This window comes from Bison bison, unplaced genomic scaffold, assembly GCF_000754665.1.
Source record: "Bison bison bison isolate TAMUID 2011002044 unplaced genomic scaffold, Bison_UMD1.0 scf7180017864186, whole genome shotgun sequence".
Classification (NCBI taxonomy): Eukaryota; Metazoa; Chordata; class Mammalia; order Artiodactyla; family Bovidae; genus Bison; species Bison bison.
The window spans coordinates 26,915-43,082 of NW_011494758.1; the positions used below are offsets into that span (position 1 = coordinate 26,915).

Consider the following 16,168-nt stretch of genomic DNA (forward strand, 5'->3'; position numbering starts at 1 on the left):
CCTTTAAAATGCTTTGCTGAAACCCTTTGAGGAGTTCAAGTTTGGGAGGAGGGGGCATGAGCCACCCATCTCCTTGAATGGCCCTGCAATAAATCTTTCTTTGCTCCAAACTCTGACGTTTCAGGTTTTTTTGGCCTCACTGCTCATGGAGCACATGAACTTGTGTTCGGTAATGTTCACACAGTGACTCTTTCATCGAGGCTGCCCTCAGCCCAAGGTTTTCAGATCCAATCGCCTTCTCATACCAGCACCAGCATGATCACAAATTCCAATGATGGGTTCAAATAATTAGAAAGAATTTATAAAAAGATAATTAAAACTTGTGTTGGGCCTGTTTGATTCTGGAAGGTCCATTGGAGAAGACCTCTGACTAGCCACTTGTGACTTGCTGGAAGCATCAAAACTATATCCAGTTCCATGAGCTTATGACCTGTGCAGTTACACAGGGTCCTGCACTATAAAGGGTTTAATGCTCTGCTGTTGCCATCTTGAAATTTCTAATACCTTTATGTTTAAATTTGTGCTTTGTAAATGAAGCCTAATGGGACAATGGAGTCAGCACATGAGCAGAGAAGATACTTACAATAGGTGTATCCACTTTCCTTGGTGCCTAAATGCAAATAGCATTTAAATACCCCATGAACACAGAATTCCAGTTGGATCCACCATGCTCAGGAAGACTCAAAGGGAGTACAAACTAAACATTAGATCAATAACTAAAAGCCCCCAAAAGCCACACTTTCAATTTGAGCCAGAACTTGATTCAAACACAGTAAGAAGGAAGTTGAGTTCTAAGAAACTTGAACAACCAAGAAACCCTATTGTATCCTTTCTTATGGTACTTCCCTATATCAGTTAATCATGTATGTTGAAAATAACATAGAAGGAAAAGGAAATATAAGGCAATCTCAGTATTTCAGTCTTTCCTTACTTGTCAGTAATCCACAAATAGAAAGTATTGGCATAATGTGCTTATATTAAGAAACTAAATTTTAAGTGAGACGTTTTTTTTTTTTTTTTTTTCAGAATTTCCACTCTTCTTGTAAAAACAAAATGCCTATGCATGAATGAACTATGAAATGGCAATTGTCTAATTTCTGTGGTTCTACATATGAGTGAAATACTCTCATATTTCCAGTTAAAGCTGGCATTGCAAAATATAGAGGTGATCCTTTATATTGCTAATGATTTAAATTTTTGTTTTTTCTTTTCTTATGATGACCTTAAATAGCAAATAAGAAACATCATGGCAAGAAGAGGGAGAGACCATGGAAGAAAGAAAAAAAAAGTTTTATATATTAGTACTTTTAGCATCACTTTTTTTCTCTTGGTTTTTGAACAAGGGGTCTTCCATTTTTGCTGGGAGCCAGTACGGGAGTTCCCACCCATGACAAAGTCATGTGGGAGAGCCCTGACAGGCAAGGCGAGTCAGGGCTCGAGGACCCCTCTGGATCTGCCTGAGCGTCTACCCCAAAACCAGAATCTGTCTGTTTTACTATTTTACAACTTTCACCAACTCCTCTGACATCAATGGGGGGCTATTCCCGACCACCTTTCTCTGAAAGAAATCAACTTAAAGCTCTAGTTAAATACCCTCCTGGGCATAATAGGAGTGTTTCAATCCAAACCCCTCAGATGGCTCTCTAACTTGCCTGACAGGTTTACCCGGACTCCTACAGCTACGCTGTTTACGGCCTCCCAACCGCGAGAGGCATGGGAAGCTTAAGATATTCAAACAGTATAGAGCCTCTCAGAGAGTTAGAAATTGTTAGAATAGAACTAGTAGAAGATTTCATTGTTGAGCCAATGCTTGCTGCCAAGTTTCCACATCCCCTGTATTGTATCCTCAGAAGTGTATTAATTAATATAGTTGGTATATGGAAAAAAATAAGTAGTGGCCTTGGTGTTAACAACTTTAGACCCTTAAGGTAATAAATTATTTCCTTTGTTGTAAGCCCACTGCACCTTTGCCCTATAGGAATGCAACTTTATCTAACACCTTCGGAGGATGGCGCCAAACTTTAAAATAATTACTCTCAGAGAAAATAAGTCTTACAGTTGACAAACCTTTATCAGAGTCATAAAATGTTAACAGGCCTTCTGGCCAGAAGATGATGTAAATCACCTAAACCATTTGTATATGATAAGTTTGCAGAGAAGAAAGCCTGGTCTCGATAAGGATCAAAGACTGCTGACTTTGCATGATTTTACACCCCCTATTATCCTCTATGCACAACTTAAGGTATATAAGCTCCCTTTGAAAATAAAGCTACAGGCCTTACTCAAAGCTTGGTCTCCCCGTGTCATTCTTTCTTCCTTCCTTTTCTCTCCTTTTCTTCTCTGTTCTTCCTTCATGGTAACTGACTTGGAGCGTGGGGGCTCTCTGAGACCACTTACTTCTAAGACCCACTCAAGAAGGTGCCTAAGGTGGGGCACCTTCCGCTATTCTAGAGGGCGCCTGCGGCCTCCATGGTCAGTGCAAACCTGGCGTCACAGGTTTTATTATTTTCCCACATAAACCAGTCAGATCAAACGTCTGTGTCTTTTTCCTTTTATCTATCTTTTTCGCCAATGCCGTCCTCCCGAGGGAATCCCTGGATCCAACCGGGGCTGGACCCCAGTACGTTTTCACTTTTCACTGGGTCATAAAAGTTATATAATGTCCTGAATCTAACTCTGCCCTCCTCTTCATGACCCTGAATAGCTTCTTGGGGAGAACTTGGACTTCCTGTGTTCTCAGGGAAGGAGGCCCTGTGCAAATGAGCTGATTTCCTCTCATAATGAAAATTCTATTTTTTTTTTTTCTTTTTTTAGCTAGAAAATAATAGAAGCCAACTGGTTTGAGGCTTTCCCCTTGCCCCTCCAGCTTATGTAAATTTTTGAGGTGTTATTTTTCCATGCCTCTGGCAAGTCTGAAGACATAACACAATTTTGCATAAACATAAATGATATATTTATCTTGGGGTTCCTCTTTCTGAGACTCTTGAGCTGACATTTGGGTAGGGGTTGTTTTTACATCTTATCTTAAGGCCATGCTTAGCTTTAGAGATTTTATTAAATATAATAAGCAAGAAGCTGGGATGGTGCTAATGAGACCAAAGGCTGGTGGCAAGCACAGCAGAATCATTAAAAACACAAGATGGAATTATCATAGTGATTATCTAGGTAAACTTCCTAACAACTCGAGAGTGAAGGCAATGAATCAAATTCTTAAAGAAAAGGAAAAAGACTAAGCCCCAAAGTGATTGGCCAGAAGGAGAGAGATGTGATGTGAATCTCAAATTTTCCACAAAGTTTTTGGCAAATAAAGTCCCAGTGCATAAAATGCAACACTGAGCAAAACTGGGTGAGGCTGCAGTTTTGCCAAGAAGTTTTTGAATTATACTCCAGTTTGTCTCCATCTATGGCATCGTAGTTCCCCTGAGCAGCCTAAGCCAAATTCCTGGGAGCTGTCCTCGATGCCTTTCTTCACTTCTAATCGATCAATTACTTTTACTGAGTTTCTCAAAAAACAAGTTTTGTGCCCCTCCCCTGTACTGCGTCTGTGGCTCTACCCTGTTCATCTAACCTAGACTACAGTGACAGTACCTAAGCACTCTCCCTGTCACCAGGCTCACCCACCATGAAGCTGTGACACAACCACCAGAAAGAGCTCTCTGAAGGACACAAATCTGAGACACACTGTTAGACTAAATCATCCTTGGTTCCTGATGGTTACAAGATAAATTTCCTTATGGTGCCAAGGTTACTGGGATAGCTGCCTTTCCAGACTGACACAATTTTCCAGTAAGCAGATTTTTACTCTGAACATATACTAATCTGCTTATAAGTTCCTGAACACATTTTTCTGTTTTAAACCTGAGCACAGTTATCTATGTCTGTCTAGGCAACCCACTCCAGTGTTCTTGCCTGGAGAATCCGAGGGACGGAGGAGCCTGGTGGGCTGTCATCTCTGGGGTCGCACAGGGTTAGACACGACTGAAGCGACTTAGCAGCAGCAGCAGCAGCAGCAAAGCCCTTTGCTTCATTTCCTAGCCCATTCTTTCTGTGTTTAGTTTTCTAATTCAGTTTCCTTTTCCTCTCCTTACCTTTCCTTCCTTTCTCCTCTTCCTGACAGCTAATATTTCTTATTAATAAATGTTTACTGTGTCTTAAACTTTATGCTTAAGACTCCTCACATTTAATCCTCACAGCATGTTTATGAATTAGGTTCTACTGCTCTCTCATTTTTAATCTCTAAGGAGATATTTGAGTAACTTAACAGTCAATCCTAAAGGAAATCAACACAGAATATTTATTGTAAGGACTGATGCTGAAGCTGAAGCTCCAATACTTTGGTCACCTGATGCAAAGAGCTAACTCATGGGAAAAGATCCTGATTCTGGCAAAGGTAGAAGGCAGGAGGAGAAGCGGACAACAAAGGATGAGATAGTTGGATGGCATCACTGACTCAATGGACGTGAGTTTGAGCAGACTCCGGGAGCTGGTAATGGACAAGTCCATGGATCACAAAGAGTTCGTCACAACTTTGCAACTGAACAACAACAGCTAAGGTTACGTAGATATGAACTGTGACCTGGATCTGAACTCAGATCCAGTTGGTTCCTACATGTTAATATTCTCTTGTTCACTGTGTGCTATCTCTTCCAGAAAAAATTTCCCTGAAAATTGCCCTTGGTTGAGTCACACAGTGACTAGCTGGGGTGTCCATAAGATCTGTGTCCTCTGATTTCCAGGCCTCAGCTGGATTCCTACTCCCACTCCTGAGTTAGGTAGGGAAACTGTGGCTAAGTTCTGGTCAGTGGCCTGTGGGAGCAATGAAATGTATTTCACTTTCAGGACTGGGCCCTAAAGTCTTTTGGCTGACCTTCCATGCTCTCCCCTTTTGCAGAGGAACTGGAAGCACTGAAGATGGCAGTACCATGAGATGTAAGCAACCTATGTTCCTGAGTGGCTGGGTGGAGTGCAGCCTTACCCTTCACTCTGAGAGCAACTGATGATTTGTTTGGAAAGTTCCTGAGTCTTCTGGGCTCACCTGTTACAACTGTTAATGTTACTTTCCCTAACACATGGGCTAAGTGCTCCATCTAATCATGCTGCTAAGTCGCTTCAGTCGTGTCTGACTCTTTGTGACCCCATGGATGGCAGCCTACCAGGCTCCTCCATCCATGGGATTTTCCAGGCAAGGGTACTGGAGTGGGTTGCCATTGCCTTCTCCCCATCTAATCATACTTTCCCATTATACTGGAATTATCTCTTTATGTATCTATCTCTTCCAGTGCGTTACTTTGGAAACTTCCTTTTAATTTTATTTTTAATTGAAGAATAATTGCTTTACAATAGTGTGTCGGTTTCTGCCACACATCAATATGAATCAGCCATAGGCATATATATAGCCCCTCCCTCATGAACCTTCCTCCCACCCCCCACCCCTTTCCACGCCTCTAGGTTATCACAGAGCCCTGGTGAGTTCCCTGAATCATACAGCAAATCCCCACTGGCTCTATATCTTACATTTGGCAGTGTAAATGTGTTCATGCTGCTCTGCCCATTTGTCCCACCCTCTCATTCCCCTTCCCTTGTATCCAGTCTGTTTTCTACTGGAAACTTCTTAAGGAGAAACATTTTTTCCTAATCTATCTTTATGTTTGGTATACTAAGTGCACAATAAATATTTTTTGACCTAGAAAATAAATCAGTGGCTTACTAAACACTGACAATTAATATGTATTGAATGCTTATATGCAAAAGGCACATTATCAGACACTTACATTGATTGCTTTATATAATTCTCATAATTCATAAATGTTAACTAAGTGCTTATCATGTGTTGGGCTCTGAAAGGGGCACTAAGGGTACATTCGTAAACAAAACAAATAAAATTCTTGTTTACATAGAGCATAAATTATGCTTTGGGTAATCAGATAATAAACAAATAAGAATTTATAATGTCAGATGACAAAAGTGCTTTGGATAAATATGAGGTAGCATAAGAAGAAGAGTTGATGAAGATTAGATGATGTGTCTATCATAAACAGGTAACAAGGGAAGACTTTATGGAGATTACATTTGAGTAAGCTCTAAAGGATGAGAGGAAACAAGTAGTGGTTATCAAGAGGAAAGGCATTACAGATAGAGGGAACTGCAAGGACAAAAGCCTTGATTAGGAATGTGCTCACAATGGTCATAACAAGGTATGAGCATGTGTGCTAAGTCGCTTCAGTTGTGTCAGAGTCTGCTATCCTTTGGACTGCCGCGCACCAGGCTCCTCTGTCCTTGGGATTCTCCTGGCAAGAATACTGAAGTGGGTTGCCATGCCCATCTCCAGGAGATCTTTCTGAGCCAAGGATCAAACCCGCGTCTCATGTCTCCTGCATTGGCAGGTAGGTTCTGAGAGTCAATCCTTAGGCAGGTTGATAAGAAGTCCAGGGTCCCCAGGGAGGAGTAAGGGGTCTGGAATTCTCAAGGAGGAGGAAAGGACAAGGTTTTTTTCTACATTCCTTAGTAAGGATTATATAACTATAATGTATCCTGCTTTGAGGACATGTTTCTTTTTCCTGAAAACCTTCTGACTAATCCTGTTGTCTTAAAATGTATATTGTGGAAATAGATCTAGTAATATCTTTACAACCTTGAGACATCCTTTTGATTTATTGTAATAAACAATTAAAAAGTATATAACTCCCTTGCTAAGACTAAGAATGGGGGCACTCTCCAGCCCCTTCCTGATGTCTATGTCAGAAGCTTTCTCTGTTCCTTTTTCACTTTAATAAAACTCTGCTACACAAAAGCTGTTGAGTGATCAAGCCTGATGCCTGGTCCCAAAGTTAAATCTTCTTCGGAGACCACAAATTCACCATCGTTCACCATAAGCTATCAGTTCTTACTACTTGGGAAGCCCATGAGGTACATAGTATCTTCATTTTGCATAGAGGGAAATTAGATGCAAAAAATGCATATAATTTATCTAAGAAATTATAAGTGGCAATTCAAGTCTTGAACTAAAATCTTTTGGATTTAAAACCCATATTCATTTTGATACACTGCTTTTACTAGCTACACTAAAAGTACACACACACACACACACACACACACCATTCTAAAAGAACTGTCATGGCAGATCTTTTAGAATAAAATAGGCAATTCAGATATTCAAAAGTATTTATTAAGCACCTAGAATGTATCAAGCATAGTTCTAGGTGCTTGGGATGTGTCAGTGAATGAAAAAGACAAACGTTGTTTCCCTTAATTTACTTTCCAGAGGACTGACATACAATAAGCATAGTACATAAGCAAATTGTATGGTATATTTTAAAGTGATAAATGCTTGAGGGATAAAAGTAAAGCAGAGTGTGGGAGATTGGGAGTGCTTAACATTCTTTTTAACTTTTTATTTTGTATTGGAGTATAGCCAATATTAATGCATATTATAGTTTCAGCTAGACAGCAAAGGAACTCAGCAACACATATACATGTATCTGTTCTCCCCCCAGACTCTCCTTCCATCCAGGCTGCCACATAACACTGAGCAGAGTTTCCCATGCTATTCACAGTAGGACATTGTCAGCTATACATTTTAAATATAGCAGTGTGTACATGCCCATCCCAAACTCCCTAACTATCCCGTCCACCCTAGGTCTTATTATCTTTTTAAATTTTATTTATTTTTAATTGGAGGATATTGCTTTACACTACTGTGTCAGTTTCTGCCATACATCAACATGATTCAGCCATAAGTGTGCATATGTCTTCTCCCTCTCGAACCTCCCTCCCAGCCCATCCCACCCCTCCAGCTTGTCACAGAGCCCTGGTTTGAGTTCTCTCAATCATACAACAATTCCTACTGGCTATCTACTTTACATATGGCTTTTACATACTTTACATATTTGTTTTTCTCTTTCTGACTTACTTCACTCTGTATAATAGGCTCTAGGTTCATCCACCTCATTAACATTGACTCAAATGTGTTCCTTTTTATGACTGAGCAATGTTCAAAGAAGACATACAGATGGCTAATGAACACATGAAAAGATGCTGAACATTGCTCATTATTAGAGAAATGCAAATCAAACTACAATGTGAACTCACCTCACACTGGTCAGAATAGCCATCATCAAAAAATCTACAAACAATAAATGCTGGAGAGAATGTGGAGAAAAGGGAACCCTCTATCATTGTTGGTGGAAATGCAAACTGATACAGCCACTATCGAAGCCAGTATGGAGTTTCCTTAAAAAACTAGGAATAAAACTACGATATGACCCAACAATCCCACTACTGGGCTACCCTGAGAAAATCATAATTGTAAAAGACACATGTACACCAATGTTCCTTACAGCACTTTTTACTGTAGCTAGGACACGAAACAACCTAGAGATCCATTGGGTAAAGAAGCTGTGGTACATATGTACAATGCAATGCTTAACTTTTTATCATCAAAATTTAAGACATACAAAGAGACTAGTATAAGCTCTACTTCCTCCCTTTACATACCTATCATCCAGCTTCAGAAATGGTGCTCACATGACCAATCTTGCTTTATCTGTACCTCTATCCACTTCCTGCCCACCCAACTCTTATTGGATTATTTCAAGCAAAATCATAATATTTAATGTACAAATACTTCAGTATTAAGTAAAAGATGAATATTTTTAATAAAAACATAACCATAATACTATCATTTATACCCAAAACATAAATTCTTCAGACATATAAATTATCCAAACATAATTTCTTCATATTAATGTATAAATTTCATTTAGTATTCCATAAGTAATTCTTTTTAAACTTGATTTGTTTGAGGCAAGACCCACTCATTCCTTTTGACTGACATGTCTTAAGTATCATTTAATTTATAAGTCTTCCCTTTCTCCTTTCTTTTTTTGTTAAAGAAACCAGATCATTTATCCTTTAGAATTTTTCCATAGTTTAGATTTTTCTGATGCTATTTAACAAAATCCTTTGTCCACTGTATTTCCTATAAACTGGTAGTTAGATCTAGAGACTTCAATAGATTTACTTCTGATAATTCAGGCTTAAATACTTTGTAGGTGGTATTGAATACTTCCACTAGGAGGCCTATAATATTAGGCTGGGTTTTTTTATATCAACTTGATCATTAGGTGTAGCATGAAACATTCACACAAAATAGTTGCCTTCTATTTCTTTCAGTCCTTCTTCATTTATTGGAAGAATTATTCTAACATCACCTATTTGATAACTCAAAGATACAGCTCCTACAAGAAAGGTGGCTCTATATTCTTTGAATAGGAAAAAGTATTTAGAGACTACAGCATGTGCAATGGATGCTCATTGTTACTGAATTATTAATTATTTCTAGACCTTTCTGGTGGATGACCTCAGAAATAGATAACATTTTTAAAATGAGCAGTTTTTGTCATCAGTTTGTACTGACATTTCCAATTCAAATTTAGGTTTTCCAGGTTGTTACTTAACTTTTTATATTTGTTGTATTTCTTGTCTCCAGTGTTAAAAATCTTTGCCCCTAATAACATTAATGAAATCAGGTTTTGCTTTTGGAAGCTCAGTCTGGAGCCTGCTTCTCCAGCTCTTCAAATGATTTTTCAAAGTAGCCGATATAAATTTTTTAATTCCTTTATCTGTAAACCACTTGAAATGGATTCTTTTGTCTGCAACTGAATCCTGACAGGCAGTGTAAGCAGGAGGGATGGACCTGTGCTTTGCTTGTGAAGTATGCAGGCAGCCACTCATAGTGAAACCAATTGAAGCAACCTATTCCCCACAGGGAGAGTTGCTGAATATGTATTAAACAGAGACCTGATTCACTCAGTCTTTTCTATCTAGGTAGAAATCCCAATTCTCCAAAATTTGTCCTTCTGTTTTTCTACAGCAGTCTTTCTCCCTCTCCTGAAATCAGACAGTAAGGAGCACCTTAGATTAGGCTCAGAGAAGGTATATAGGCTTCTCTCTTGACCATGGATCTTGGTCATTTCAGTGTAGTCTCTGAGGGGTCTTCCCATCACTGCCTCAGACTGGATGAATCAGAAGTCCTTGGAGTGAATGCACATGGGCAAGAAGAACTGGAAAGCTGGAACTAGTTGGTCGCTCCAGAGTCCTCAAGGACTGCACTAAGCTGGGTCTTTGGATCAGAGACAAGTCGTATAAGTAGGATATTCTGATAACTTTCCTTGGCATCTTCATCTTTAGAGCTGACCTTTCCAGCTGAATCATCTCAGAGCTGTGTCTTCACTTCAGAGTAGACAATTGAGATATGCTGGGGTGGAAAAAAGATAGAAGAAGAACTGGAAGGAGAGGGAATGTGGGGTGATAGGTAGTAGTGGGAGAGAAAAAGTCAGGAAATGAAACTCACCTGGTCCTCTAGAGATGTTCTGAAGGTATTGGCTGTGGAGAAAAAGAAAACCACAGGGTGATGAATGTTTGGATCCACTCCAAACCCAGTCTTCTAGCTTATTTCCCAGAATCTGGGAGTCATTGGGCTGTCTGCATTGATTCTCATTTTCTCTTCTCTGCCACCTAACACCTCCTACAACACACATGATCTTGTTTTACCATTTCTTTACCCAACCCTCTGGATGTTCTTTGCAAGCTCCATTGATCTATAAAGTTCTCCCTCAATACCACAAAGAGAAACCTCACTCCCTTTCTTTACAGATGCTAAGAGATAATTTCTCTCTTAGTTTCAATTATTGCCTCTCTTAATTTACAGCACCTCCATCTCACCAATCGCAAAGTCCAACCCCTGCTTTTTCTGCAAGTTCACACTAGAATCCTTTAAATGTATTCCCTGAGGGAAAAACTGTCTTATATTATCATGTTCTGGTTTTGATTTGATTGCCAAAGTTTCTTGGAGATGGAACCACAGTAAGAGAAAACTTTCAGTTCAGTTCAGTTCAGTCACTCAGTCGTGTCCGACTCTTTGCGACCCCATGAATCGCAGCACGCCAGGCCTCCCTGTCCAGCACCAACTCCCGGAGTTCACCCAGACTTACGTCCATTGAGTCAGTGATGCCATCCAGCCATCTCATCCTCTGTCGTCCCCTTCTCCTCCTGCCCCCAATCCCTCCCAGCATCAGAGTCTTTTCCAATGAGTCAACTCTTCGCATGAGGTGGCCAAAGTACTGGAGTTTCAGCTTCAGCATCATTCCTTCCAAAGAAATCCCAGGGCTGATCTCCTTCAGAATGGACTGGTTGGATCTCCTTGCAGTCTAAGGGACTCTAAAGAGTCTTCTCCAGCACCACAGTTCAAAAGCATCAATTCTTCGGCACTCAGCCTTCTTCACAGTCCAACTCTCACATCCATACATGACCACAGGAAAAACCATAGCCTTGACTAGACGAACCTTTGTGGGCAAAGTAATGTCTCTGCTTTTGAATATGCTATCTAGGTTGGTCATAACTTTCCTTCCAAGGAGTAGGCGCCTTTTAATTTCATGGCTGCAATCACCATCTGCAGTGATTTTGGAACCCAAAAAAATAAAGTCTGACACTGTTTCCACTGTTTCCCCATCTATTTCCCATGAAATGATGGGACCAGATGCCATGATCTTAGTTTCCTGAATGTTGAGCTTTAAGCCAACTTTTTCACTCCCCTCTTTCACTTTCATCAAGAGGCTTTTCAGTTCCTCTTCACTTTCTGCCATAAGGGTGGTGTCATCTGCATATCTGAGGTTATTGATATTTCTCCCAGCAATCTTGATTCCAGCTTGTGCTTCTTCCAGTCCAGTGTTTCTCATGATGTACTCCACATAGAAGTTAAATAAGCAGGGTGACAATATACAGCCTTGACGCACTCCTTTTCCTATTTAGAACCAGTCTGTCATTCCATGCCCAGTTCTAACTGTTGCTTCCTGACCTGCATATAGGTTTCTCAAGAGGCAGGTCAGGTGGTCTGGTATTCCCATCTCTTTCAGAATTTTCCACAGTTTCTTGTAATCCACACAGTCAAAGGCTTTGGCATAGTCAATAAAGCAGAAATAGATGTTTTTCTGGAACTCGCTTGCTTTTTCCATTATCCAGCGGATGTTGGCAATTTGGTCTCTGGTTCCTCTGCCTTTTCTCAAACCAGCTTGTACATCAGGAAGTTCACGGTTCACATATTGCTGAAGCCTGGCTTGGAGAATTTTGAGCATTCCTTTACTGGTATGTGAGATGAGTGCAATTGTGTGGTAGTTTGAGCATTCTTTGGCATTGCCTTCCTTTGGGATTGGAATGAAAACTGACCTTTTCCAGTCCTGTGGCCACTGCTGAGTTTTCCAAATTTGCTGGCATATTGAGTGCAGCACTTTCACAGCATCATCTTTCAGGACTTGCAAGAGCTCAACTAGAATTCCATCACCTCCACTAGCTTTGTTCGTAGTGATGCTTTCTAAGGCCCACTTGACTTCACATTCCAGGATGTCTGGCTCTAGGTCAGTGATCACACCATTTCTCACATCCTCCTTATTAGACATAAAGAATCTCAGAGCAGATAGAATCATGAGAACTATATAGTAATTTTATGGAGGGATAGAGCCTGGGGAAAAGGATACATCCTGGGATACTCTATTTTTCATCATATTTTTTCCATGGATCTTTTGGGGTTACAGATCTTTTTAACGACCGAATAGAAGCTATGTACTCTCTCCCTGGAATAATAGACACATCAAAGGAACTTTGCATGCAATTTCAGGGCCTTCATGCAAACACTCAGGCACTGGTGAAGAAATATTGCTACAGATCATCAACACAGAGAGTGCCTGAAATATAACTCATCCACCAATAGAGTGCTCGGCTTCAAGGGTGTTTTGACAAATATGTCAAAGACAGAGTGTGAAGAACAGCAACTGATCAGGGTAACTTGATAAGAAGCACCCAATTAACCCAATCAAATTGGTGGCAATTCTAATTCTATCATTCAAAAGATCCTGATTAGTGAGGATGGCTGAGAAATCAGTGACAGACAAAGCAGGTGTTCAGAGGATATGCATTAGTCAAATATAGCAATAGGCACTATATGCAGCAAATATTATAGTAAAACAGAAGACTTAGTCTTCATTGGATTTGGGACCTTGCAGAAGTCTTTAACCTCATTTGTAAACCAAGTTCAGGATCAGCTTACAATTGAAATTTCTACTAGACACAAGTATACTGAAAGGCAACTTACAAGATGGAAGAAAACACTTGCAAACCATATTATCAGATAAGAGATTCATATGCAAAATATATAAAGAATTCATACAACTCAACAGCTAAACTAACAATAATAATAACCCAGTTTTAAAATGGGCAAAGGATCTGAAGAGTTGTTTCTCTAAAGAAGACATACAAATGGTCAGCAGTTATTGAAAAGGTGCTCAACATCAGTAATCATCAGTGGAATCAAAACCAGAGTGAGATATCACATCACACCTGTTAGGATGGCTATCATTAAAAAGATAAAAGATACCAAGAGTTGGCAAGGATGTGGAGAAAAAGGAATTCTGGAACACTGTCAGTGAGAGTGTAAATTGGTACTGTTAATATGGAAAACTGTATGGAGTTTCTTAAAAAGTTAAAAATGAAACTACTGTATGATCCAGCAATTCCACTTCTAAGTACATATACAAAGGAAATGAAATCAGGATCTTGACTAGATCACAGCAAGATATAGAAACAACTTAAAAGTTTATTGATGGATGAATGAAAACTGAAATATTATACACAGACATACACACACATATACAATGGAATATTATTCCACCTTAAGAAAGAAGGAAATCCTGTCATTTGTGACAACACAATTGGATCTGGAAGACATTATGCTAAGAAAAATAAGCCTGATACAGAAGGACAAACACTGTATTTTTTCAAACTCACAGAAGCAGAGTAGAATGGTGGTTACAAGAAGCTTGGGGAAAGGAAACTAGAAGTAAGGCTCAAAAGGTGCAAAGTTTGAGTTATCAAGGATGAATACATTCTGGAGATATACTGTGTAGTAAGAAGAGAAGTGGAAGGCAAAGGAGAAAGGAAAAGATATACCCAACTGAATGCAGAGTCACAGAGAATAACAAGGGGAGATAAGAAGGTCTTCTTAAGGAAACAGTGCAAAGAAATAAAGGAAAATAATAGATGGGAAAAACTAGAGATCTCTTCAAGAATATTAGAGATATCAGGGAATATTTCATGCAAATATGGGCACAATAAAGGACAGAAACAGCAAGGACCTAATAGAAACAGAAGAGATTAAGAAAAGGTGGCAAGAATATACACAAGAACTGTACAAAAAAACTCTTAATGACCCAGATAACCACGATGGTGTGGTCACTCACCTAGAGCCAGACATCCTGAAATGTGAAGTCAAGTGGACCTTAGGAAGCATTACTACGAACAAAGCTAGTGGAGGTGACGGAATTCCAGCTGAGCCACTTCAAATCCTAAACGATGATGCTGTTAAAGAGCTGCACTCAATATGCCAGCTGCTGCTGCTAAGTCGCTTCAGTCGTGTCCAACTCTGTTCGACCCCATAGACAGCAGCCCACCAGCCCCCCCCCACCCATCCCTGGGATTCTCCAGGCAAGAACACTGGAGTGGGTTGCCATTTCCTTCTCCAATGCATGAAAGTGAAAAGTGAAAGTGAAGTCGCTCAGTCGTGTCTGACTCCTAGCGACCCCATGGACTGCAGCCTACCAGGCTCCTCTGTCCCTGGGATTTTCCAGGCAAGAGTACTGGAATGGGTTGCCATTGCCTTATCTGCAATATGCCAGCAAATATGGAAAATTCAACAGTGGCCACAGGACTGGGAAAGGTCAGCTTTCATTCCAATCCCAAAAAAGGACAATGCCAAAGAATGTTCAAACTCTTGTACAATTGCCCTCATTTCACATGTTAGCAAGATTATGCTCAAAATCCTTCAAGCTAGGCTTCAGCAGTACATGAACCTAGAACTTCCAGATGTACAAGCTGGATTTAGAAAAGGCAGAGGAACTAGAGATCAAATTTCCAACATCTGCTGGATCATAAAGTGAAAGTGAAGTCATTCAGTCATGTCCGACTCTTCACGACCCCATGGACTGTAGCCTACCAGGTTCCTCCATCCATGGGATTTTCCAGGTAAGAGTACTGGAGTGGGTTGCCAATTCCTTCTCCAAGAAAAAGCAAAGGAATTGCAAAAAAAATCTTTCTGCTTCATTGACTATGCTAAAGGCTTTGACTGTGTGGATCACAAGAAACTGTGGAAAATTCTTAAAGAGATGGGATTATCAGACCACCTTACCTGTATCCTGAGAAGTCTGTATGTAGGACAAGAAGCAACAGTTAGATCCAGACATGGAACAACAGACTGGTTCAAAATTGGGAAAGGAGTACATCTAGGTGGTATATTGTAACTCTGCTTAATTAACTTAAATGCAGAGTACATCATGTGAAATGCCGAGATGGATGAAGCACAAGCTGGAATATCAAGATTGCTGGGAGAAATATTGACCTCAGATATGCAGATGATATCACTTTAATGGCAGAATGCAAAAAGGAACTAAAGAACCTCTTGATGAAGATGAAAGAGAAGAATAGAGAAAGCTGGCCTAAAACTCAACATTCAAAAAACTAAGATCATGGCATCCAGTCCCATCACTTCATGGCAAAAAGAAGGGGGAAAAGTGGAAACAGTGAGAGACTTTATTTTCTTGGGCTCCAAAATCACTGCAATGATGACTGCAGCCATGAAATTCAGACACTTGCTCCTTGGAAGAAAAGCTATGACAAACCTAGAAAGCATATTAAAAAGCAGAGATATAACTTTGCCAACAATATGGACACCTTATCTTTGACAAAGGAGGCAAGAATATACAATGGATTAAAGACAATCTCTTTAACAAGTGGTGCTGGGAAATCTGGTCAACCATGTGTAAAAGAATAAAACTAGAACACTTTCTAACACCATACACAAAAATAAACTCAAAATGGATTAAAGATCTAAACATAAGACCAGAAACTATAAAACTCCTAGAGGAGAACATAGGCAAAACACTCTCTGACATACACCACAGCAGGATCCTCTATGACCCACCTCCCAGAATATTGGAAATAAAAGCAAAAATAAACAAATGGGACCTAATTAACCTTAAAAGCTTCTGCACATCAAAGGAAACTATTAGCAAGGTGAAAAGACAGACTTCAGAATGGGAGAAAATAATAGCAAATGAAGCAACTG

The 16,168-nt window shown here is 39.9% G+C and overlaps 1 protein-coding gene across 2 annotated transcripts in view; it reads right to left on the reverse strand.

Moving 5' to 3' along the window:
• Positions 1-8,272: 8,272 nt before the first annotated feature.
• Positions 8,273-16,168, reverse strand: part of FCRL4 (Fc receptor-like 4) — a 48,259-nt gene continuing 40,363 nt past the window's right edge. For both annotated transcript variants that reach the window (XM_010843753.1, XM_010843752.1), the window contains 2 exons: positions 10,352-10,383; positions 8,273-10,255 (listed from right to left, as the gene is read on the reverse strand). In XM_010843753.1, the coding sequence (XP_010842055.1) occupies positions 10,214-10,255; positions 10,352-10,383 (74 nt within the window). In that variant the 3' untranslated portion in view covers positions 8,273-10,213. The remainder of the gene's footprint in view (positions 10,256-10,351; positions 10,384-16,168) is intronic.